The sequence below is a fragment of the Notamacropus eugenii genome, chromosome 1 (assembly GCF_028372415.1).
Source record: "Notamacropus eugenii isolate mMacEug1 chromosome 1, mMacEug1.pri_v2, whole genome shotgun sequence".
Taxonomy (NCBI): Eukaryota; Metazoa; Chordata; class Mammalia; order Diprotodontia; family Macropodidae; genus Notamacropus; species Notamacropus eugenii.
The window spans coordinates 414844104-414869537 of record NC_092872.1 but is presented as its reverse complement, the minus strand read 5'-3'; the positions used below and the strand labels follow the sequence as shown (position 1 = coordinate 414869537).

General features: G+C 45.2%; 2 protein-coding genes across 11 annotated transcripts in view; one reads left to right on the top strand and one right to left on the bottom strand.

Moving 5' to 3' along the window:
• The window catches only part of PHYKPL (5-phosphohydroxy-L-lysine phospho-lyase), a 31940-nt gene that overhangs the window by 4325 nt on the left and 2181 nt on the right, over positions 1-25434 (top strand). The window contains exons 2-13 of one of the 7 annotated variants that reach the window (XM_072631195.1): positions 1257-1375; positions 1822-1981; positions 6785-6859; positions 7726-7813; positions 8170-8286; positions 8484-8566; positions 9478-9703; positions 15465-15619; positions 16225-16314; positions 18549-18679; positions 19659-19737; positions 20825-21309. In XM_072631195.1, coding sequence (XP_072487296.1) covers positions 1257-1375; positions 1822-1981; positions 6785-6859; positions 7726-7813; positions 8170-8286; positions 8484-8566; positions 9478-9703; positions 15465-15619; positions 16225-16314; positions 18549-18679; positions 19659-19708 — 1294 coding nt within the window. In that variant the 3' untranslated portion in view covers positions 19709-19737; positions 20825-21309. Of the gene's footprint in view, positions 1-1256; positions 1376-1821; positions 1982-6784; positions 6860-7725; positions 7814-8169; positions 8287-8483; positions 8567-9477; positions 9704-15464; positions 15620-16224; positions 21310-25434 lie in introns of those variants that run through there. The other 6 variants (XM_072631196.1, XM_072631198.1, XR_011972015.1 and 3 more) reach the window with 6 other exon arrangements.
• HNRNPAB (heterogeneous nuclear ribonucleoprotein A/B) overlaps positions 21521-25434 on the bottom strand; it is an 86687-nt gene continuing 82773 nt past the window's right edge. For 3 of the 4 annotated variants that reach the window (XM_072631203.1, XM_072631204.1, XM_072631202.1), the window contains 3 exons: positions 24538-24691; positions 22243-22395; positions 21521-22159 (listed from right to left, as the gene is read on the bottom strand). In XM_072631203.1, coding sequence (XP_072487304.1) covers positions 22086-22159; positions 22243-22395; positions 24538-24691 — 381 coding nt within the window. In that variant the 3' untranslated portion in view covers positions 21521-22085. The remainder of the gene's footprint in view (positions 22160-22242; positions 22396-24537; positions 24692-25434) is intronic. The other variant, XM_072631205.1, reaches the window with a different exon arrangement.

Here is a 25434-nt window from a genome sequence, read left to right as displayed (position 1 = left end):
CCTCAGAGATCATCAGGTCTAACCCCCCCTTATTTAGGACTTGGACCCAGCCCCTCCAACTCTGGATCCCCATCCTCCAGGGAACAAAACACTCACCTTTATGTAGCTCCCTAAGACTTATTCAGTGCTTTCTTCACAACTGATCCTGTTTGGTAGGTAGTACAAATGTGATTATCTCCATTTTACAGATGAGGAAAAGAGACTCAGAAATGACTTACCATAGATCCTATAACTTGTGTCACTACCATATGACTCTAGCTTTCTTCTGACTCCAAAACCAGCCCTCTTCCACTGTATCACACTGTATGTCCAGGCAGGGATAAAAAGATGAGCAGGGTGCCCCTCACCTACAGGGCAGATGAAGACACAGATACAGAGGAGGAAGCCTCCTTCTCCGAGGTGTGACACAGCTTTTTCCCCACTGCTCCAAGTTATTGCTCCAAGCACGCTGAAAACTTCAGAGAGAGTTTGAAAGGAGGCTGGCTGGCTCCTCACCCTCGATCCCCTTATATCAGCAGCACCATTTAGTTCAAGGGTCTGACCTCTCCCACCCTGGGGGCCCAAAACTTGATTTTTATCAACCAAGTAAATTTGTAAATGATAATACCTACGCTGTTGTTATTCATTCGTTTCATTCATGTCTGACTCTTTGTGACCCCATTTGGAGTTTTCTTGGCATGGATACTAAAGTGATCTGCCATTTCCTTCTCCAGTTCATTTTACAGATGAGGAAACTGAGGCCAACAGGGTTAAGTGACTTGCCCAGGGTCACACAGCTAAGCGTCTGAGGCTGGATTTGAACTCAGGAAGATGAGTCTTCCTGTCTCTGGCCATTGCACCACCTACCATGCAGGCTGTTTGCTTATGGATCACAGCTTAAAACACAAGAATGATGGATTCTTGGCAGGAAGGGAAGTAGGCTTTAACCAGGGTTGATAAAAATCCTATTTGGAGTACTACACATTGAGTTGACTCTAAATAGAAAAGGGAGGAGGAGGGAGAAAACTGCCCTCAGAGACCTGACAAGCCAGGTATCCCCAGAGAACAGCATATATAACATAGGAGGAGGAAGAGGAGAAAGGAGGACTGGCCATTCCCAGGACATGGTAGCCAAGAAGAAAGCCAGCAGTAAAGCCACAGCCTCAGATGCAGACACACAAATACACAAAGGGATAAGTAAACTAAACTGCACATCCTAAGGAGGCATCCTGGCAGTGGTGAAAGGGGCCTGTTCCCTCTGTGGTCTCTCTTTGCAGCTCTTCCTGCAGGCTTTTTTTTCCTGAGGACCCTGTGAAGATTGTTCGGGGCCAAGGCCAGTACATGTACGATGAGAAGGGAGTGGAGTACATTGACTGTATCAACAACGTGGCTCATGGTAGGTACTGGAAGAGCAGCTTACAAACCAAGGATTCCTGGGACCATGGAGGTGCTGCAGGGCAGCTAGCAAAGCCCGATTGTCTCCTGTCCTGCCAAGGACCCTTTTTAGCCCCTGATTTGACTTGGGATCATAGACCTAGGCAGGGATGGGGAAGGGGCCTTAAGGCCACATGTGACCTTCTAGGTCCTTAAGTGCAGCCTTTTCATTGAATCCAAATTTTATAGAACAAATGTGGCCTTCTAGGTCCTTAAGTGTGGCTTTAAGGACATGTGGTCTTCTAGGTCCTTAAGTGGATCTTGACTGAATCCAATTTTTACAGAACAAAATTTGGATTCAGTCAGAAGACCACACTTAAGGAGGAGGGCCGGATGATATGATTGAGAGGGAAGCTCACCCCTTCCAGGGTAACTTCAGCTCTACCCTCTCACTCTGGCCCTTTTCAGTCGGGCACTGCCACCCTCACGTGGTCCAGGCTGCACACGAACAAAACCAAGTGTTAAACACCAACAGCCGCTTCCTGCATGACAACATAGTGGATTACGCTCAAAGGCTGTCCCGAACGCTGCCCAGGGAGCTCAGTGTGTTCTACTTCCTGAACTCAGGGTGAGTTTCTGAGCCACCAGGAATGTCCCCTTCCCCCCAACCCCCAAGAAGGGCTTTACCTTGGGAACCAGGCCACTGCAGGGTAAGCTCCTTTTAGGGCAGGAGCTCTTTTTTTGTCTCAGTATCTCCAGTGTCTAGCACAGCTCCTAGAACTAGGAGGCATTTAATAAATGCTCATTGATTGATTGAGGCTCTGCAATGTAGGAAGCAAGCAGCTAAGCGGCACAGGCTGTCATCAGGCTGGGTCTGGAGTCAGGAAGACCTGAGTTCAAATCTGGTCTCAGACATTTACTAGCTGTGTGATGCTGGGCAAGTCACTTTAACCCTGTTTGCCTCAGTTTCCTCATCTGGAAAATGAGCTGGAGGAAGAAAAGGTGAACCATTCCAGTATCTTTGCCAAGAAAATCCTACATGAGTTCAGGAAAGTCTGAACAATTTGAGACCCTATCCAACGTGATACCACCCTGTCTTTCCAGCCTTGCCTGACACTCCTGCCCTCACTATACTTGTACTTTAACCTAACTGGCCTCATTCTGGCCCCTAAACAATCCCAGTGCTTTCTGGCCCCTGCCTCTGCCCCACCTTATTCCTTGTCCAATAGTCTCCTCCCTCCTTCCCCCAACCTTTGAATTCCCACACCCAGCATCGCTTTTGTCACAGTTCCCCAGAGCCTTTAGAAGAGAGACAACTTCATTTTTGTCTTTGCATCCTCAGTGTACATAACACAGCACTGGGCATTTTTTAATCTAGACCTGGGGTTTCTGTCAATGGAGGAGCTCTCTGGGGGAAGCTTTTTTTACCAGGAAGACAGCAACATCTCCACAACTTTGCCCACAGCCCTGAGAGGCTGTGACTCATCCAGGACCAAACACCCAGGGAGTGTCAGGTGGGACCTGAGCCCTGGTCTCCTGGACCCCTGCCAGGCCCAAACTGCCTGTCTTGTGGCTAGCAAAGCCACGCCTTATATATGCTTGATGAATTGAATTGTTGAACTGAACTTTCCCTAGTTAGTAATCAATCTATTTATTAAGTATTTGGGGGTACAGAAAGAGGCAGAAGACAGTCCCTGCCTTCAAGGAGCTTATATTATAGTGGTGGAGATAAGAAGCAAAGAAATATGTACAAAGTAAGCTATATACCTGATAAATAGGAGATAATTAAGGAGAGAAGGTACTAGAATTAAGCGAGTTTGGGGAAGGCTTCCAGTAAAGATGGAATTTTAATTGGGACCTAAAGGAAGTCAAGGAGGTCAGAGTGGAGGAGGGAGAGAGAGAATACCTGGAGCTTCCTGTTGGTAGAGCAGGCTGGAGGCCGGTGTCACTGGATTTAAGAGTACATGTGGGGACCAAGGTGTCAGACAACCGGAAAGGTAGGAGGAGGCTAGGTCATTTGAATGCAAAACAGAGAGAGGGAGAGGGAGACAGAGACAGAGACAGAGAGAGAGAGGGGTACGTGTGTGTGTCTGTGTGTGTGTGTGTGTCTGTGTCTGTGTCTGTGTGTCTGTGTGTGTGTGTGTGTGATGATCGGGCCTGCATTTTAGGAATACCCCTTTACTGCCCAGGTGGAGGATACATTGAAACGAGGACTCAAAGCAAGCACACTCACCAGCACATTATTGCACCAATTGAGTCATGAAGTGATTAGGGGGCTACACCAACGTCATAGAAGAGAAGGGGGCACATTTGAGAAATGTTGCAAAGGTGAAATAAAAAGGCCTTGGCAACAGCTTGGATATGGAGGAGTGAGAGATAGGATGTGAGCCTGAGGGACTGGGAGGATAGTGGTTGTCCTCTATAGGGAAGTTAGAAGTGAGGAAGGTTTGGGGGACAAGATGAGTTCTGTTTTGGATGTACTGAGTCTCAGATGTCTACTGAATATCCAGCTTGAGATGGATGAAAGTCAGTTGGAGATTGGAGGTGGGCTGAGAGTTTGGTGCAGGATATGTAGATTTCAGGATCCTCAGCAGAGAGATGAGAATGAAATCCATGGGAGCTGATGAGATCACCAAGTGAAGTAGGATGGAGGAAGAAGAGAAGTCCCAATATAAGACCCTGAGGGACACCTATGGTTAAAAGGTGTGATCTGAAAGATAATCCAGCAAAGGAGGCAGAGAAAGCTCAGTCAGCAAGGTAGAAGAAGGTGATGTCCTGAATATCTAGACCGAAGAGAGTGTCGAGGAGGAGGGAATAGTCAACTGTGTCAAAGACTGCAGAGAGGTCAAGGAGAATGAGGATGGAGAAAGGTCATTGTTTTTGGCAACTAAGATCATCAGTAACTGAAAAAAGCAGTTTTGGTGGAATGATGAGGTCAGAAGCCAGACTGTAAGAGGTAAAGAAGGGAATAAGAGAAGAGAAAGCTCAGGCACTGATTTTAAATAGCCTTTTTGAGTTTGGCTACAAAGGGTAAAAGAGATATAAGATGATAATTAGCAGAGATGGAAGGATCAAATGAGTTTTTTCGGGATTGCAGAGAGATAGGCATATTTGTAGGCAATAGAGAGGGAGAGATTGAAAATAATGAAAGAGTAGGGGTGATGGAGGGAAAATAAGTTGGAGGAAAAGGGATGGAATGAGATCACTTCAACAAGTAGAAGAAGGGTGAGCCTTGATAAGGAGTAAGGTCACTTTGTCGTGTGTGTGTGTGAGTGTTCATGTTCATGTTCATCCTTCATTGCTGAAAAAGACCATGTCATCACAGAAATGATGACATGACTTGCACTTGACTTTGTTTTGAGTGAGGGAGGGCTGTGCAGGTCACCAGCCTCACTTCTCCTCCAGAGCCATCTGAATCTAGTCACCAGATATTCATCAGGATGACTGGAGATGACCCAGGATGAGGCAACTGGGGTTAAGTGACTTGTCCAAGGTCACACAGCTAGTGAATGTCAAGTGTCTGAGGTGAGATTTGAACTCAGGTCCTCCTGACTCCTGCACTGGTGCTCTATCCACTGCACCACCTAGCTGCCCCACTTTGCCATGTGAGACAAGGGTAAAGGAGGAGTTAGTGGCAAAAGGCACCTGAGTTATAGGAGATAAGGAAGAAGGGAGAAAAGAGACCTCATGGTCAATGGCTTCCATTTTTTCTGAAAAATATGAAGCAGTTTTCAGCTGAGAGTGGAGGGAGATTTGAGGAGGGATGAAAAGGTTTAGAAAAGTCACTGTGTAAAGTGGGATAGTGAGTTGGTAAGGAAGGTGTAGTAGGATTGCCTAGTACCAATGAGGGCCTGGTTGAGGTCATATAATACAAATCTGTAGTGAACAGTCAGAAGAGTTGTGTGATTTTCTTCACTTTCATTCAGCACCATATGTAGGAGGAAAGGTGATGAATGGTGGGTGTGATCCAAGGATGATGCTTGGTTGTGTATGGTCAGAAATATGGTCAGGAAGCCAGACACTCACAAGAGGAGGACAGTTGTGTCAAATTGCTTCACCAAGGGATAAAGATGGGGGAAAAGAGAACAGCTAGTGCTGGGAAGATGGTCTGGGAGAAGATTGAGGAGTCAAGAGGTTAGAGGTTATGGTGCAGTCAAAGGGTAGAATTTGGTAAGGGAAGGCAGAGGGAGAGGCAAAAAGCCAATTACAGTCAGATAAGAGTATTTTAGACTTCTTGAACATGAGGTGGTACATTTGTTGGGGAGGGGTTGAGACTATCTTTGTGTGCAGCTGAGGTAGAGTAGAGGAGTAGCTCATGAGACATGAGTAAGTTGAGTGGTTAGGGTAATTGAAGGAGAATCAGTATACATGTGAAGTCCCCTACTATGAAGACAGGAAATTGAGAAGCAGAGAAAAGTTGTGAGTCAGCTACTGAACTCACTTAAGTAAGGAAGGGGAATGACCTGGGTGGAGTCTGCGGACAGCAGTTACTAAGATTTTGATTGGGTGGTAGATGTGAGTAGCATGAACCTCAAAAGAAGAGAGGTTACTGAGCGATGGAGAAAAGGGGAGAATCTGAAAGCGGTAATGGGAGAAAGGAGTATTCCAGCAAGATCCCCTGCCTCGACCAATGAGACAAGGCACATGAGTGAAGGTGTGGTCACAGTACTGGAAAGTGGAATCTTCTTTTATTGGATAGGAGGGTCTCCACATCCCATTTGGGAGATGAGGCTGGAGCAAGGAGGCAGAAGTTGCCTTAGATGACACGGTTGCTTTGGAGCAGGTGGGAGATGCCTGGCCTGGCTCCTAGCAGCCTTTCCTTGGGGGACACACCTGAAGAGGCCGCCTATGAGGCAGGAAATGATAAGACTCCCCGAAAGTCCTTTGGGACAGATGGAAGGCCCAGCCTGGCCCCTAGCAGCCTTTTATCAGGGGACACACTGTGCCCAGCAGATGAAATGATCTGATACAGCCTTTTTTTTTTTTTAACAGTTCTGACATACTTATCAAATATTAAATATTCTAATTATCTGTATCTATGTCTTACTTCCCTTTTTGACTGTGAATTCCATGAAGGCAGGGACTAGTCCTATCTCATAACACTAGGTTCAATGTAAATGCCAGAGGCAGCAACTGGTTAGGAGTGCTTCTCTGGGATTGCCCAAGAGAACCTAGGACCAAAGGAAGCCCAGCAGGGGGCCACCTCTGCAGGAGGCCATCCCCAGCCCCTTCCCTCTCCATGATTCCCTATCCTGTGTAGTGCTTGTGATCTTCCCCACTAGACTGTGAGCTCCTTGAGGGCAGGGGCTATCTTTTGACTTTTTCTGCGTCCCCAGCATTTAGCACAGTACATAATAAATGCTCTGCTCCACAATGAAAGGAAACCTAGCTGCGGGTCCACAATCTGAGTGGTCGTCACCATCTGTTGTAGGTCTGAAGCCAATGACCTGGCCCTGAGGCTGGCTCGTCAGTATACTGGACATCAGGATGTGGTGGTAGTAGACCAGTAAGTGTGCCAGATTTTTCTAAAAGGATCTCTTAGGAACCTCTCCAAGCCTTGGTTTTCCCCCTCAGTAATAAGGAGATAATTATATTTACAGGTCCTACCTCCTAGGGCCATTTACCTGTGTGACCTTGGGTGAGTCACTCTGTCTGGGCCTCAGTTTCCTAATTTGCAAAATGAGGGAGAATTTGAGTTTAGAGGACTTTCCAACTTTAGGGCAAATATTTGACCCCAAGTGCTATAGAAATGTTATCATTGTTACCACTGTTGAACACACGGGCTGGGGATAGTTTTTAGGCATGGAGGGTGGTGGCACTTTTGTTTTGAATTCAGATGCCCTGGATCAGGAAAGTCTAAGTAAGGTAGAAGACAGGCAGGTGACAGGATGGGGGGGGGGGGGGCTGACAGGAACAAAGCCTGAGGGGTGGTGGTAGAGAATAACTGTATCCCACATCCACTTTCATTGGGGGCTCCCCTGGAATTGGGAAGGCAAAAGGAATACAGAGGAACCTCCAGGGAGGTGACGATCCCTCTGATATATACACCCATCCCACTGCATTTGGTAGCAGTCACATTGTTATCCCCATTTTACAAATGCAGAAACTGAGGCTCAGATAGAAGTGACACAGCTCAGGAAGTGTCAGAGCCTGGATTCCTCACCAGGTCTCCCAACACAAGGCTCAGAAATCTTTTCTGGAGGCCTCCTGAGCCAGGTAGGGAGTGCCAGGTCCAGGAGGATGCTGCCAAGCCTGGGAAGTCAGCCAGGGTAGCCATACCCAGGAGCGAGAGCTGTCTGTGTAGCTCCTACTGGGGGTGTCCCCTGGGGGCTGGGCAGGACCTGCAGCTCTGATCTCTCCTTCTCTCCTCAGTGCTTACCATGGGCACCTGAGCTCTCTGATTGACATAAGCCCTTACAAGTTCCGCAGTCTGGAAGGACAGCCAGAGTGGGTACATGTGGTATGTATCCCTGACCCATGATGATATTAGTAACCGCTCAGAGACGTATCAGGGCCTACTAGTCGAGGGGCAGGCTTTTGAGTTCTAGTTTCTTCTCTGGCACATACTGGATGTGTGCTCCTGGGTAAGTCACTTAACTTCCTAGTGCCTCAAAGCAGCTCTCTAAGATGGCAAGTCACAAAGAAGATGCTAATATGCACTCGGAGAGGCAATTTCCTTAGTTGGCTTTCCCTACACTAATGAAGTCTGGACTTCATTAATGAAGACTTAATGAAGTCTGAGCCTTCCTCCACTCAAAAGTTCATACTCATGCAGCCCTTTAAGGTCTACATGTATTATAGCATTTCTCTGCATAGGTCCCTCTCCCAGATACCTTCCGAGGGCCCTACCGGGAAGACCATCCAGAGCCAGCCAGTGCATATGCAGCAGAGGTGAAGCAGGTCATTGACAGTGCCCAGAAGAAGGGCAGGAAGGTAGTGGCTTTGGTACCATGCTTGCTAAGGATGTGGGGCTGTGGGTGGCTCCCAGGGCTCTGCAGGAGAGGGTGGTGGGAAGACTGCCAGGACAGGCAAGGCAAATCTGTGCCCCCTGAGCTCCTTCGAGGGAAGGTCCTGCCTGTGTACCTTGACTGTTAACAGCCACAGCCAAGCATCGCTCTCTCTAACCACAGATAGCGGCCTTTTTTATCGAGTCTTTGCCCAGCGTGGGAGGCCAGATCATTCCGCCGGCTGGCTATTTCCAGAAGGCAGCGGAGTAAGTAGGTCACTGAAGAATTACAGTGGGAGGTGGATGAGAGCATCTGTGCCTCACTGAGGGGTATCAAATGTGAGAAGTCTTAGTCCCTCAGTCCTTTTTCTTGATCACTAGTCTGGCCTAGGACTGTCTGTCAAAAACTCCTAGGTAGATCTTCAATTCCCACCTCTCAGGAGAGAAGTGGCATACTATGGGTGCAGAATGAGGTATACATTGTCAGACGTGACCACTGGTTTTACTCATTTGACTTGACTACTACTCTGTTTCAGAAGGGATGGTTCTAGAGGTGAAAAGGGAAGGGGGTGGGGTTGAGAGCATAGCCATGCAAAACAAAGAGCATCAATGAAACATTTAAATAAAAACTATTTAAAAAATTTTTGAGATAGAAGAAATTTTAGAAACCTACCACCCCTTGCCCTCCTCAGTTTGCAGATGAGGAAACTGAGGCCCAGGGAGATTGTAGGATTGGGTGGAAGAAAGGACCTTATCTAGACTAACTCCTGCCATTTAACAGATAAACAAATTAAGGTCTTGGAAGAAGGAACACTTGTCCAGGGTTACATGAGTAGTAAAATAGCAATAGCCAAGACTTGAAACAAGATACTCTGATGCTTACAAGGCAATATGGTAGAATGGAAACCCTTCTGCATTGTCTTCTTTCACATCTGACCTCTGTTGCCTAGAACAAGTCACTGTTTCCCTATTCCTCAGTTTCCTCATCTGTAAAATGAGGCATTTGGACTCTAAATCTGAATTTTTCCAACATGACAGGGACTCTGAAATAGGGGGTATGTGACTTGGTAAAGTCACATAGCATTTCCATGGTCTTTTCTCAGGGTTCTCACATTACGATATTCCCTAAGTGGGCAAAGGGGAAGCACCACATCACCCTCTACCTTGTTTTTCCACAGACACATCCGAAGGGCTGGCGGTGTTTTTGTGGCTGACGAGATTCAAGTTGGCTTTGGCAGAGTCGGCAAACACTTCTGGGCTTTCCAGCTTCAGGGGAAGGACTTTGTCCCCGACATCGTCACCATGGGCAAGCCCATTGGCAACGGCCACCCTATTGCCTGTGTGGCCACAACGAGGGACATTGCTGGAGCCTTTGCAGGCACTGGTGTCGAGTATTTCAACACGGTAAGGAAACCCCACCTCTGGGCCTGGGTTCTAGGTCTCTTTCTGAGTGCTCTACACTCTAAGTTCAGGCTCACTTGGGAGGACACAAGGGGGCCAGGGATTCTCTGGCTCAGCTCCAAGGAGATCAGGCAGAGGAAGCATTTCTAGTGTGTGGGGATCAGAAATTTTTTTCCCCCAGTAATAGGACAAATGATCAGCAAGTCCTCTGTGTGTGGGCTTCAGGAATTCTGGATGACATTATTACCATGCATGATAGTAACTTTCAATTCTAGAGCGCTTTAAGGTTTACAAAATGCTTTCCTCTTACCAATCCTTGGTGGTGGGCATAGGTATGATCATCTACTTTTTACAGATGAGAAGGACAGAATAGGGTAGTGGCTGGAGCATCAGAAGACCAGGGTTCAGGTCCCATTTTGGATATGTCCTGGCTCTGTGATCCTTGGCAGATCACTTAACCTCTCAGGGAAGACTAATCTGTAGAACAAATGTTGACCTACAAGTGAGGAGATTTCTTCACCAGACCTTCCCTACAATGATGAAATTGCTAGTCTGGTTAAAAAATTGATGAAGAAATCATGGCCCCAAAAGGAGCAGGGCTGTGCTCATGTAAAGAGTCAGAGATGGGATCTGAGCGCAGGCATCTCCTGACTTCAAGGCCTGTGCTTTCTGTGTATCACACTTTGCAAACCTGTTAGCATGAGACCAGCCAGCAGTCACTTACCTAGGAGTGGCAGTAGGTTGGTCCCTGGTGATCTCTGCCAGTTCCAGTGTGCTATCTCATCAGATAAAAGCCACCTCTGCTAAAATAGTCCAGCTACGCTCTGATGTCAGCTGGGCCTCATGTGGCCCAGGGGTGGCCTGCATGTGGGATGCCTGAACCCAGCTGGGATAGAGCTCTCTGCTCTAGGGAAAGAAGAAACCCCACCTCTGATGGTTACTGCCTGTGTGAAATTAGGCAAGTTCCTCAAACTCCCTGGGCCCCGATTTCTTCTGTAAGAGGAGGGGTTTGGCCTAAGTGGTCCCCAAGGTCCCCTTCCAGCCTTAATACTGTGAGCCTAGGATCGGGCCAGCAAATGCCCAGTACTTAGTTTAGTGGGAGACCTGTGTGCAGCACCTTGGGAGAGCTGAGTAACTGTATGAGACAGGGTTCTCGCTTTTAAGAAGTTCACTAGGGGAAAGGAGACATTAATCAGTAGTCCATGAAAAGTTAACAAAGGGAGAGATAAGGAACAATCGAATGGTGTTTAATCAGAAAGACACGGCCATGGTGAAGGGTGCCCCTTTCACCAGGCCATACATGAGTAATGGCCCAACGCCTAGGCCAGACAATAAAAGCTACAGGAGATCAGGGAAGGGGGATGTCACTGTGGAAATACTTTGTCCTGTGCTTATTATGTTCTCTTATATTTGTAGTTATTCCTGTATTTATCTTATCTCCTTTTATGTCCTCCAAGCTGTGAGGGCAACAGCCATGTCCTTTCTATCTTTGCATCTCCCAAACGCTAGAACAACCCTGGCACACGGGAGACCCTCTACAACCCTGGGTGAGCTGGGAAAGCTTTCTGGAGGAGGGAAGGCAGTGCCCTGGGCCTTGAAGTGCTCCCAATTTAGAATTTAAAGATAGGGAAAGGGCACAGCACGTTGAGGTCCTGTAAGGAGCCTTAAACATGTCCTATCTGTATGACCCTGGGCAAGTCACTTAACCTTTGTTTGCTTTAATCCATCGAAGAAGAAAATAGCAAACCACTCCAGTATCACTGGCCAAGAAAACCTCTTGGACAATATTGGCGTACCATGGTCTGTGGGGTCACAGACTCAGACAAGACCTCTAGTCACTGAACAACAAAAAGGAACCTAGTTTGTACAGACTGAGTGTCCATGAAGCTAGCTGCTCAGAAAAATAGCTGCAAAGGAAGTTAAGGACCATATTATATTGTGAGAGGACTTTGAACCCAAGGCTAAGAGTATGGACTCTACTGTAGGGAGAGAGGGCAGAGCCAGGAAAATGACATTTTAGAGCTGAATGAGCTAGTCTAGGGATCAGCCAGACAAGGGCCAGATCTGGCCTGCCTGCCGCCTTTGTGTGACCTGGAGCTAGGAATGGTTTTTACAGTTTGAAATACAATAAATATTTTAAAAGATAAAAACCACTCTTAGCTCACAGACCACAGGCGGGTGTGGCTGTAGTTTGCCAGCTCCCGACCAACTCCAACCCTTTAATGCAGCTACTGAGGATCATAGACTGAAAGCTGGAGGGGACCTTGGAACTGAAGACCTTTCATTTTGCAGCTGAGGAAACTGAAACTGGGAGATAGGTGACTTACCTGTGCTCACACAGCCCATGTCAAGGTGGAATCGGAACCCAAATTGTTTGACGACCATGTCAAGTATTTTCTCCACTATACCCTCCATGTGGCCTCTCCTCAGACTGAAGAAGGGGACAGGCTCTGCCCATCCACCCCCAGCCCATGGGTGTTACATGACTTACCTGCAATCGTATTTTTACTGAGTAGCAGAGCTCAGACCTAGATTAGCACTCCAACCTCCAGACTCTCTTCCTGCCCAGTACTCTGGACTGGACTGTACCATGACAGCTCATAGCAATTTTTTCTAGGAAGATTAATTAGGCAGTGTTTGTAGCAATGATTGTAAGCAGGAGGCTGTTTGGATAGTTGGTGATCATCAGAATAGAGAGGAAAGAATGGATTACTGATATGTCATGAAGAAAGAACCAGTAGTGACTAACTGTACATGGTGACTCTGAAGTTCTGAGCTTATTCACAAAGGATGACAGACAGGAGGAACAGGGAGGTTAGGGAGGAGTTGGTTTCTAGGCAAGTTCTGTTCCATTTTCAATGTTAAATTTTTCTGGGTTGGAGGTATACATGGAGTTATCCCCCCATAGAGGCTCAGGAGCTGTGGACTGGATGAGCTCTCCAAGGACAGATATGTAGGTGATAAGAGGCCTTTGTCATCATCACAGGGGCTTCAAAAACCAACTAGTCCAACCCACTCATTTTACAGATAAGGAAACTGAGACATGAGGGGCTAAGTAACTTGCCTAAGGATCACATAGGTACCAAATGAAAGAAACAGAGGCCAGAGTGGGGGAGTTTTTGCCTAAAGCAGCAAAGCCAAATTTGCACTCCCAGATTTAGTCCACTTGACACTACACCTCAGCTGCTTTGATACCTGGCATTAACCCTTAAAACAGTCTTATAGGGAGGACTTGGTGTGGCTCAATTTCAGGAAATGACCCACTTAAATGGCTGCACAAATTGTGGTAAATAACTGAAATACTATTGGGTGTTAAGAAACAATGACTGTAAGGAATAGGGAAAACCACGGGAAGCCATATATGAACTGGTACAAGGCAAAAAGTGAGCAGAAACAGGAGAATGATTTACCCATTGACTACAATAATGCAAAGGAAAACAACATCCAAAGGCGACAGAGTTCTGATCAATGACAGGACTGATTGTGACTTCGTGGTACTCTAGGTAAAGCATGCCTCCCTCCTCTTAACAGATGGGGTAGACTACAGGTACAGAATGAGGCATACATTGTTAGAAATGACCAGTGTGTTTATTAGCCGTACTTATTTATTGTGAGGGTGTTCTGTGTGAGGAGAGGAAAAGGAGGGAGCTATTTGGTGACAGCCATATTTAAAAAAAAAACACCACCAGAAAAATACTTAGTTTAAAAGGGGAAAAAAAATGATCCATCTGCAAGTGTCCCCTGCTTTTCCTAGAAGGGCTGGTGACAGGGATTAAGTAATTGAGCCCCTGCTCCATGTCCAGCATTGAATCAAGCTTTGTAGTGGGTAGAGAAGATAAAAAAGAGCCCCCACCTTCATGGAAATGGTAGTTAGATCAGACTGCCTCATATTCCACAACTGGAGAATGATTTAAGTGCTCCATGAAGTGGTACAGACCCTAATCTAATAATAACGATGTCAAGAAATCTCACCAAGGGTGTGGCCTAGAAACTGGAGGTTTCTGGGTGTGGGTGGAGCTCATGTGGATGGGAAGGAGAGGGAACCAGGACCAACACAAGCAGCACATGGGAAGTGCAGAGGATCACGGAATTTGGGCTCTACCAAAAGGAATGTTAGAGATGATCATTCTACAAATGAGAAAAGAAACTTAGCAGGAGTTTCAGCAGTTCGCTGAGGGTCACACAGGTTCATACCAAGGTTCAAGACACAGACCAAGGTCCCCATCAGGAGTAGATGTAAGAGGGTGAGGGGGACCAGGTTCTCCAGGGTCTGAAGTAGGGTAGCACTAGTAGCTGAACAGGAACTGTGACATAAGCATCAAAATATCTCACATTTATGTAATGCTGTCTATATATAGAACTTTTAAGTTTACAAAGCAATTCACATTTTTTTTTAATTGACTTTCACAACTCCCTTGTGGGGTATGTGCTATCCCCATTTTACAGCTGAGAAAACTGAGGCTGAGAAAGGGTGAAGTGCCTTGCCCAGGGTCAAACAGCCAGTACTGTCCAGGACAATCTTTGGACTCAAACCTTGCTAATACTCCAGGCCCAGCACTCTAACCACTGCCCGGAACTGCTGTTATTCCAAAAGTGGTGTTTGGGGATGATGAAGTCTGGCCACATTTTTTGGAGGCAGTAAACCAACTGGGACACTGTGGGTCACACAGCTGTGAGGAGATGAGGGGTTGGACCAGGGTAGCAGAAATGGGAATGGAGAGGTGGGGTGGATTCCAGGGCATTCCAAACAACAAAACAGCAAGTCTTAGCGACAGACTGAAGAGACCAACCTACCTTTCAATCAACAAATATTTATTAAGCGCCTACTATATGCCAGGTGCTATGCTGAGCTCTGGGGAATACAAGTATAAAGAATAGGAACAGTCTCTACTCGCAAAGAGCTTCCACTCTAACAGGGGCACAAATATATAGAGAAATATATGCAGCATAAACATAAAGCGAATAAATACAAATCAATACAAAATCGTTAAATACAAGGTAGTTTGGGAAGGAGGGCACTGGTGGCTGGGGAATTGAGAAAGGCTTCATGCAGAGTTGACATTTGAATGTGGAAGATAAGGGAGAAGTTAATTGTAGACATGTGGGTTGGCCAAGCCAGAGGCATGGAGATGGGGTTGGAAGATCATGTTTGAAGAACAGCAGCCTGGGTCAGATTATGAAGTGGAATTTAAGAGAGGAGTTTGTATTTTATCCTAGAAGCAATGGGGAGTCAGTGGTAATTTGAGTCACACTGAGTCACTGTTCTCACTTAAGGGAGCAGTCATGTAGGAAGTTACCTAAGTGAAAGGAGATGAAGATCTGCACTAAGGTTCGCTATGTGAGTGGAGGAGTCAGTTTCAAAAACAATAAGGTCTGGAAATGGACTGATTGGCTTTGTAGGGGGGGCAAGGGAAGGGTGGGATGTCAAAGCTCATGCCAAGGGTACAAACCCAGGACGCTGGAAGAATGATGGTGCCTTAGACAAGGAAGTTGGGAGGAGGGGGAAAAGATATGTGAGTTGTTTTGGACATGCTGAGCTTGAGGTGACCCTAGGATATCCAGTTTGAAATGTCCAGTAGGGAAGTGGTTTCTGACTACCTCCTATTTGCCTCTTACTGGAACCCCTATTTTAATTCAAAAAGGGCACTCATTTTCTCCTGCCACTGAACCCCATCTTCAAGCTTTCCTTTCTCCCCTGCCTTCAGCACCCTCCCTTTTCTTCTCACCACCTCTCTGACTGCTGTCCCTCATCTCTTGGACTCAGTTTGCAGGAAGTCCCGTTTCCTGTGCAGTGGGTTTGGCAGTCTTGGACGTCCTAGAAAAGGAGCACCTCCAGGCCCATGCTGCCCATGTTGGAGACTTCCTCATGGGGCTGCTGAACCAGCAGAAGGCTAAGCATCCCATCATTGGTGATGTCAGGTCAGTTGGATGGTATGGTCCTCAACCCTGGTCTTGGCCATGCTTTTGGAAAACAGGCAGGACCTTCTCCACAGCCCTGACCCCTAAGCAGAGCACACAAAGGCTGGGTCACCCAATTCCCAAATCTACCTATCATAAAACTGCCCTCCTGTTCCTTCTCTGAAACCTGCTTCTTTCTTTCTGGTGATTTTACCTATCTGGGTTCCCTGGTTCCTTGCCACTGGGCCTGATACTATTATGAGCTTCCTCATTTCTTGGGGTGCAGATGTGGGCAAGCTAGTGGAGTCTTCCTGCCATCTCTTAGAAGGAAAGTCATTATTGCAGGAATCTAGAGCTCAAGGATCTGGGTTCAAATTCGGACACTCGTGACCTTGGGCAAGTCACCAACCTCCCTGAGCTTCAATTTCCTCACCTGTGAAATAAAGGGGGTAACCTAGATAGTCTCTGAGGTCTTCTACAGTTCTAAGTCTACAATTCTACGTATCACAGGGCTTAAAGAATTCATTCAATACTTTTCAAGAGATATGAACTGAATTCCATGCTGTCTTCCAATAAGGAAGAGGGGAGCCAAGCATTCAGTCAGATAAAATGCTGTTTTTTTCCAGGGGTGCTGGATTGTTCATTGGTGTGGATCTGATCAAAGATGAAGCAACAAGGACACCAGCAACAGAGGAAGCTGACTATTTGGTTTCTAGGTACATAGAAATATCTTTTATTTCTTTAAAATATCTTCCTGCATCTGCACTCTTATTTCCCGAGAGAGAAGAAAAAATGGAACTCCTTCCCTTCTTTGAAGAAGTAAAGGAACTATGGGTAGGGCACATTGCACGTCATTCATTTGATCTGTTGGTTGGGTTTGCTGACCTTTTGCCCCTCTTTTGTATTCTTCCTTACAAGGGATGGTTCTCTGACTCGGGAGGACTTAGAAATGAAGTGGTATAAAAACAAAAGTAAAAATTTTAAAATATCTTCCTACACTCAAGCCAGCACCCATGGGGTTGATCCCTATGTCAAAGCTGAGAAGAGTCCTGATTGGGAAGGGTCTTTCTTTTTCCCTTAGATCCCAGCCTGTTGTCTGCAAGAAATTCAAAATATGAAGAGTTTGGAGGGCAGAAGAAAGGAGCACATTAAGAAAGAATATTAAGAAAGAATGTTTTAAAAGAGAAAAGCATACAAGTAATTTGGGGACCAGAAAAAAATTCAATTTGTATGTATTATGGCCAAAGGGGTTAAGGTGGTGGGCCCCACAAGAAAAAGCAAGAGTAGGCAGGGCCAGCACCTAAGTGCCATTAGGTACTGCTATTCCAGGGAGCCCTTTCTATGAGCTTGTCCCTGTCAGGAGCACACGAATTGCTGGGATATTGGGACTGGGGCTAGTCAGTTTTCAGTGGGTAAATTTTCATCCCAAACCTGAACTGGGACCCAACTGAATGTTCAGAATCAACGGATCCATCAACCAACAAGCATTTATTAAGTACCTACTATGGGCTAGATTCTGGGGATACAAAGATAAACAAGAAACAGACCCTGCTCTGAAGGAGCTTACATTCTAATGGGAGAGATTACACATACATAAATAAGAATATACAGAATATAAACATAAGGGAAGCAATCCTCTCAGTGCTCCTAAAATTAACTCTCACTCTCCAAAAATACTTTTATCTCTGGCCCTAGGAGTTTGGAATGGACAAGTATCTTTCAAGTCATTGGTAATAACTTATAGCACTATCAATTAAGAACCCTGTGTTAAAAAACGGCTGCTCTTTTCTCAGAACCTACCTCACTCTGACCCCAAAGCATCTGGTAAACATTTTCAGCCTTCAGGAAAAAAGGGGGCTCAGTTTTACCTGATTTGTGATTTTATTGGTGCTGGTTGCTCCCACTGGGGAATTTCTTCTCCCAGTGCAGACCACTCACTTTATCCTCAACTTCATAATCTTAAGAGTTGTCTGCAGGGCAGAAGTTTAAATTATTTGTTTAGGGTCACACAGCCAGAATGTGTGAGATGGGATTCAAACCCAGGTCCCACTGACTCCAAGGCTGGCTCTGTCAACTAATTGCTGATTTAGCTCTTGAAAATTCAACTTCCATTGGATCCCTTCTCAGCCTTAAGAAATAGCATGGTACAAGGGAAAAGAGTGATGAGTAGTTCCTTGGAATAAGAGAATGTGTTCAAATCCCAGCTCTGCTACTTATTCCCTGTGTAGGGCATTTCAGCCCCCTGAGCTTGGAGTCTCAACTGTAAAATGAGAAGGTTGCTCTAGGCCTGAGGTCCTTTCCAGCTCTAGCTATAATTCTATAAATAGATGCCTATATGTAGGAGCTAGAAATATCCAGACAACTCTACCTGAATCAATCAAGTTCTTGCCCTGCATTCATTCACCCTTGACAAGATGGCTCCTACATGATGGTCTTCTCTCAAAACTGGAAACACCCTTCATTCCAGGGGAGCTGACCTTGCCCTCCCAAAACACTTCAGTTTTTGTGGACTTGAGGGGGCATGAAATCTGACCAAAACCTGAGTCATGCCACTGTGATCTATCTAATCTTGCAAACAAACCCCTAGCTGTGTGTTAAGCAATAAGATGTCTTTAGGTCTGGATGTAATCTCTGGAGCTTCCTCCCCAGAGGAACATCAATTGCTGGGATCTGACTGAACCCTAGGTCACTAACCAGTGACTTGGTAGCATGAGCATGGGACTAGGACAATCTCCCCCTCCTCCCTACCAGCAACAGAATAGGAGAGCAAAAGACACTCTGCCCAGTACTGGCATGGGTTCAGGATAGACCATATGGGAAGCTGACATATGAAATGTTCTCTGTAGCATTTGCCCTCTGTGCTACCCAAACATCTTCTTGGAAAAAAAAAACAAAAAAACAAGCAAAACTTCAACAGATTGCCTTCTCAGAAATTTTTTTGTTCTTCCAGGTTAAAAGATGCCTGTATTTTGTTGAGCACTGATGGACCCGGAAGAAATGTCCTGAAATTTAAGCCTCCGATGTGCTTCAACATGAACAATGCCAGAACAGTTGTGGACAAACTTGACACAATTTTAACAGGTGAGACTTTGACCAGTACAGTTAAAGTCACCATACTTAGTGGTTAATTTGGTTATTTACCGGTGAAACTGGATTACCTGGAAAGAAAACCTCATTTTGCATAACTTGATTTCCAAGCAAAGAAAACTGCTGGCAGCAGTATCCTCATCCTTGAAACTCCCCTACTGTAGGGCATGCCGGTTTGAGTTGTCAACAGACAGGCTAGTCCTGCTGTCCAGGAGGTGCGGGACGCGACTTTAGGTCTAATATCACTTTTGAGTTGATTAAGAGGGTTAAAGGAAACCCATTGTGTTTGTGGCTCCTGAAATCTCTAGTGGAAGACCTAGATTTATCCTGAAATATCAAGATAGCTTTGCATCTGCAAAGAACCTCTTGTTCTCTTCCCCAAGTGAATTCTAATTCCACCCAAAATGCAGCTTGTCGTGTTGGACATCAAATTGCAACGGAGCTCACAGCATAGTTGGGAAAACTTGTGGTACAGTGGATAGTCTGGAAGACCCAGATCAGCTATGGCCTCAAGACATTAGCTATATGACTGTAGGGCAAGTCACTTAACTTCCTCAGTTTCTTCATCTGTAAAATGGGGTTAATAGCACCTACATTAGGATCAAATGAGGTATTTGTGTTTTGCAAACTTCAAAGCACTATGTAAATGCTAGTGGTTATTACAATGCCACTGGCAAGCAGAGATTACGGTGGGATAAAAGCCACTAGATCTAGTGGAAAACATCCCCAGACAGACCCTATTGGTCATAGGTGTAATTACAGGGTCAGTCAGCCTGTTTGTTTCCTGGGCTATCTCATATTGATTTAAGGAGGGAACCAACCCATTGTGTAATTCCCAAATCCCCACTTAAATGGGTTCATTTTTATTTACCACATACCCACTTCCTTTCTTACTCCCCACCAGCCCCAACCACTTTTAACTTGAAAACTTAACCAGTTCTACATATTAGCTGACCTTGTTCTGCATCCTCAGAAATGGAGAAGAAGATGAGAAGCTGTAAAACCCTTCAATGTGCCCAATGACCTGGCTAGGTCTTCCCTGGGAACCATGGGTGAGTGGATGTTTTTGAGATTCAACTCTGTGACTTCATCCTGGCAGCTCATTTACTGGGGCCTCTCACTGCACTTTAGATTTGCCTTCACAATTCTAAAATGCCTTTTAGCCCACACCAAAGAGCTGACACAAGCACCACCAACAGTTACTATTTTGTACAAACCCCTTAGGGTTAGGGATCTGTATCCTACACCTACCTGACAATGTCTTACCTAGCAGGCAAATGTGATCTGTCATGCAGAGTTTTTCAACTTTCTTGAAGTACTAAAAGTCTGAAAATCTGGAATGGAGTTTTTACCACCCCCATAGGTAAATATTCATTTGGGCCCCACTGTTGTCTTCCTTGCCTGTGAGGACTCAATGGTTATAGGAGCTGGGTGTGTGTGGGGGGGGGGGGGGGGGGGGAAGGGGAGAAGTGGGAGAGATGCACAAAGATCCACACACATAAATCACTAAGGAAGTTAGATGAAGCAATGAGTTTCATCTAAAGCCTAGGAACAGAATTCGCCAAAACTGGGCAGGGTCATATGGGCAGGTTATATGTCAATATGTTATGAATGAATGGAGACCAACTTTGGTCCCAATCAAGAATGCTGTTTTCTTGAAAATAGCAAACTCTGTGGAATTTCAGAGCAGATGAGGACTGTGGAATAGATAAGATCAATCTAGTCCAACCCCCTAAATTTTATAGATGACAACATTCAGGTTCTCTATAACCCTCCCAAAGGCGCTTATCAGCCATGAATTCCATTGGACCCTAAGCCAATGGCAATCTTTCTTCTGGCTGGCTTTCTTTATTTCTACCTTGAATTTTATTGTCTATAGCCACACAGATTTGTCCCTCCAACTTAAGAAAGCTTCTGGCTATTCAAGGGATGGTTTCACTTGATGAAGGAGCTGAGATATATTAATGTTTTCATTAAAAGGGCCTATTCTAGTTTGAATAAAGCTGTAGGATGAACTTGCAAGTAGAGTGAGTGGTAAAAGTTCACTAGTCCAAATAAAGCGAACAAGTGAAATATCATTACTGGCCAATCATTTGAAAGCTACCTCCTTGCCCTGACCCTATCCGTTTTTGCTTTTAGGTTCAAAAGAATATTCTGAAAGGTGAAGGTGGGGAGCCCTGACAGCCCACCCCAAGAATAACAAGAAATTTAAAATCAACCCATTGACAATTTACCTTGTAACATGAACTGGACATGACAAGAGGGTCAGTGAGACCCATACTTCTGAATCTCCCCCTCCCCCCCCCCACATTTTTAGGTATATATAACCACACTCTCCTCTATTACTGTTATTAAGTCAGACACTGGGTCAAAGTGGTTAGAAAATGTCCCATTAAGGTCAGCAAAGAAAACACAGGGAAGATGAATGTAACAATGTAACAATGGTTGCTATGATCTGCCTTAGGGCAAATGACTCAACTCTGCTCTGGTCTTATTAAGTTTGAAGACCTAAATGTCTTCTTCAATGGAATGTTTTGAAAATGTCCAAATTTGCTTCAACAATTTTGAACCATGAAATGCCTATGTCTTTAATTTTTTAAAAAATTAAAACATGTCAAACATTTGCTCAAGTTTTATACTTAACCTTTTGCTCCAAAATGACTCTTGCCTTAAGGACAGTTGGCTGTAGTGGGAGACTATCCTAGTCTGAAACAGACTCCCCAAATGCCCCCAGAACGAGCAGGCTGGGGTGTGGTCAGATGTCAGGGAGATCTGTCTATATTCATTCTTTCAAAAGCTGGAAGATTAAGAAATGGCACACTAGCTGGTTTGGGGTGTGTTTTTGTTAATTTTTTATTTCAAAAGCTAGGATAGCTTCAATATCCATGTCATGGTAATCAGGACACATGTAAAATACCTTACAATACATTAGATTCCCAAAAGGTACCAAAAAGTACAGTAAAATTAACACTTCCATTGCCGGAAATGTATGACACAAACAATATAAAATAAAAAGGTGAAAAAAAGGAGGCATTTTCATCTGTACAACCAGAGCATTGCAGAGGCCATGCTCAAGCCGAAAGGCCGAGCTGGACTTTAAGCAGACCCTCAAAATCATTGCTGTTTAACCTATTAATAAATTCATTCATTAATATCTTGCTTAAGACTGGCATTTACACACCACACACTGTCTAAGACAACTAGAGATCTGTAAATATTCAACATGAAAGACATTTTCCAAGGGGGAATTTTAAATAAGATGCACATTGAACAGGCCATAGAAAGTTTGCAAAGTTAAATTTGGTACATAATTTTAATGTCCACCTAGAGCATTTCCGTATAAAACGTGTGCAGTCCCTCTGAACACTGAGCATGCCGCTGCATACCGCACAGGACTGCCTCAATATGGCTTATAGTTATTCTGATGACCACCACCACGCCTTGGAGTCTTTCCATAATTTGTACTGCCCTGACCTACAAAGAAAACATTACAGATTGATTAAAGAAGCCCGGCACAGGACACTTGCTTGCTCTACCCCACACTGGTCTTTACTTACTATAGTCGTAGCCTGGTCCATAGCCGTAATAGCCATAAGGGGAGTAGTCGTAGCCGCCGTAACCGCCATAGCCTTGCTGATAGCCATAGCCCTGGTTGCCATATCCCTGATTCCAATAGTTGCCATAACCTTGATTCCAATTTTGACTTTGAGCTGCAGAGGAAGCAAGGCCCAGGGTTCTGTTTAGCCCATGTAAAGAGGGAAGCTAAAAAGGGACCAAGGCATACCAACCTGCCTGCAGCACCATGCCTCTGACCAAGTTTGCCCAAGAGAGGGGTTCCTGCAACCTCTGCACAGGCTTTTGCAACCCAAAACTGTACTTGCATTAAGAGTACCAGTATCACACTGATCCTGGTTAAGAATCAGTAATACCATATAGAAGATATGTAGGTATGTGTGCCTAAGACTGTCCAAATGGGTAATTAACCCTAAATAAATATCAGGGATGTGGACAGCAGACACTGTCCCCAGCACAGTAGGATTAATTATCAACTTAGAAAGTCTTAACACATCAGATCCTACTAACGAATGAAAGAAGTGTGGTACAGTCCAAAGAACACTGGCTTAAGTTTAAGTCCCAAGCCTGCTTCATTAAGCCACCTTGTAACAAGGAGGGTCAGATTAGAATGCCATGTCCAGCTTTAGCCTGCTCAAAGCCTAAAAGAGATGAAGAAAGCTAAAATGTCTACACCTCAAGAATCTGACCTGTCAGCACAATCTCTCCATCAACACAGACCACAATCCTCTCTCATGGTCTTCAAGAGTTGCTGTGACCAAAAATCTCACTCATCCCAAAGGCAAACCTAGGCAATGAATCTCTCCATTCTTAGCTGTGCTGGTCCTCAGACAAACATACAGTACACATGGTTGGCTCCAAAACTGAAGCCTTTTATAGCTTTAGTCAAAGCTGCCAGTTCAAATTTTTCTGGCATCACCTCAAAGAACCCAGATTCACCCCTAACACCATAATGAGGCATTAAAGGACTTTCTATTTATGTGTTATGGGGTTGGGAATAGATCTACAAATCAGGATTCAAGACTATCAGAAACTCGGAGATGACCTAATAGAGTCCCCTCATTAAAGAGGAAGCAGGTTCCAAAAGAGGTAAAAGGACTTGCCCATAGTAAAAAAAAATCCATCATACTATGGCTCTTGAGCTTTTAACTCCCTGAATCCCAATTTCCATACTATGCGCTATAGAAATTTCCTTGCCTTTGAGAAGGGGCTGGGTAATAGATGGTTTCCTTTATTCCTTACATTACTGAAAGATCTAGCACCACAATATACTCATGAGGTTAGTCAAAAGACAAACCTAACCCAGAGTCAGGAAGCTATAGAGTAATAAAGCAGCATTAATGATATCAAAGCCAAACTCAAGGAAAGCAACTGACACTACAGCCTCGACAATGTACTGTGGGCCCAAGTTTTATACAACTGTACCATAGGAAACCATTTTAAGAGAAAGAAAAGGCTGAGTGTCCATTTAATAATGACCTTCAAACAAAAGAGGATGCTGACCAGCTGTCCTCAGTGGAGCTGTAAAGCAAACAAGAACTATGACTCGTAACTTAAGCATGGCGGGTTTTGGACAGCAAATACTTCAAGACAAAAAAGTTAAGTCCCACATCCTCTGTGAAACATGGACAGGAGTCAGGTAAATGGAGAAGTCATTTTAGGCAAGGGGGAAAGAGCCTAAACCCCAATAAGTAGGAAAAGCCATGAGGCACTGTAAACAAATCCTCTGTCCTAGCTATGCCTGCATGACCTTGGGCAAATCACTTTCTTCTCTTCTCTGGACCTGTCTCATCTGTTATCATGGGAGCAAGACTGAATCTTTCCAGTTACCCCCTGCAGTGCCTTGTCCATGGCAGATGCTTCACGTCAGTGGTGAATAGTCAAGTGAAAAAGGGGAGTTGCAGCATTTCTAATTTTTTTGAGCAAGTTCTTACCCTATTCTCTCTTCCCCCTTCCCCCACACCTTCAATGACTGAATATCACTATGGCTCCAGTATTAGCCCCCATCATCAGACTGGACACATAGCTGACATGCCATCATTCCCCCTCCCCCCAATGAACCTCATGGCTCTTTATCTTGCATGAAATAGGGCAAAAATCCAGAACTTGAGGTATCACCATGAACTAAAAAAGCCTCATGCCAAAACCTGAAAATCAGAGGCAGGGAGGGTCACCACCTTACTCCAGGATTCTGCCATGGCCTCAGCTACAGCTCTAATGGAAACTCCAGAGAAAGCTGCCTTGCTAGGAAGTCTGAGTGGCATCCATGTCTCACTCACCTCCCCCTCCACTGCCTCCGCTGCCTCCACTCCCGCTGCCTCCTCCACCACCTCCAGATCCTCGATTCCCTCGGCTCCGGCCTCCTCGGCTGCCCCCAGAGCTGTATTGCTGCTGCTGGTACACTTCTTTAGGCTGGGCCACCTTGATCTCACACTGAAAGAAAAAAAGAAACATCTATCAAGCTCTGAAAACAGTGAGCATTTGCATGTTTTCTCCAGTAGGCAACAACCAAATGTGACCCTATCAAATGAGTTATCCCTGATGGTGAAGATCTTGTCTAAATTCAAGGAGTCTCTATTGATAGTTCCAAGATGTGGCTTTTGGATCAGTGCAATTGATCTGCCACCAGAGCAATCAGAGGGCCTTTCAGATTCTCTACAAATGAGGGCCAGGACATATATGCAAGGCCAAACTACTTCAGTTTAGCAGGACCTTAAAAAGGGAGACCCTCTAAGTCATCTGCCTAGAAAACAAGGAGAATGAAAACAAGGCTCTTGTTTTCCAAGGGACAGCAGCTGTATTGTATTCCTTATCTATACAAAAAAATGATTCAAGTGATTAGGTCTCCAAAAGAAGGACCAGCTCATTGGCAGTTGGCTGCAGTCATTAAGGAAAGCATTCCCTGAAGGGTTTTTGACATTAGTGGTGATGGGAATTCCATGAACTTGCACATATTTGGGGGGGGGGGGGGGGGGGGTTGGGATAAGGAGCCCAAGGGATTCCTTATCTACAAAGCCCAGCTGGACTCATGTTAACACACCTGGTTTTAATACTGCAAGGCTGCTAAACCCTTCTTGTAGAGCTCAGGATTGACATCACCCTTAATAGATAGCAAAAATTATACTGGGCCATACCTACCTACCTAAGTGCTCATAGCAACATTTTTTGTGGTAACA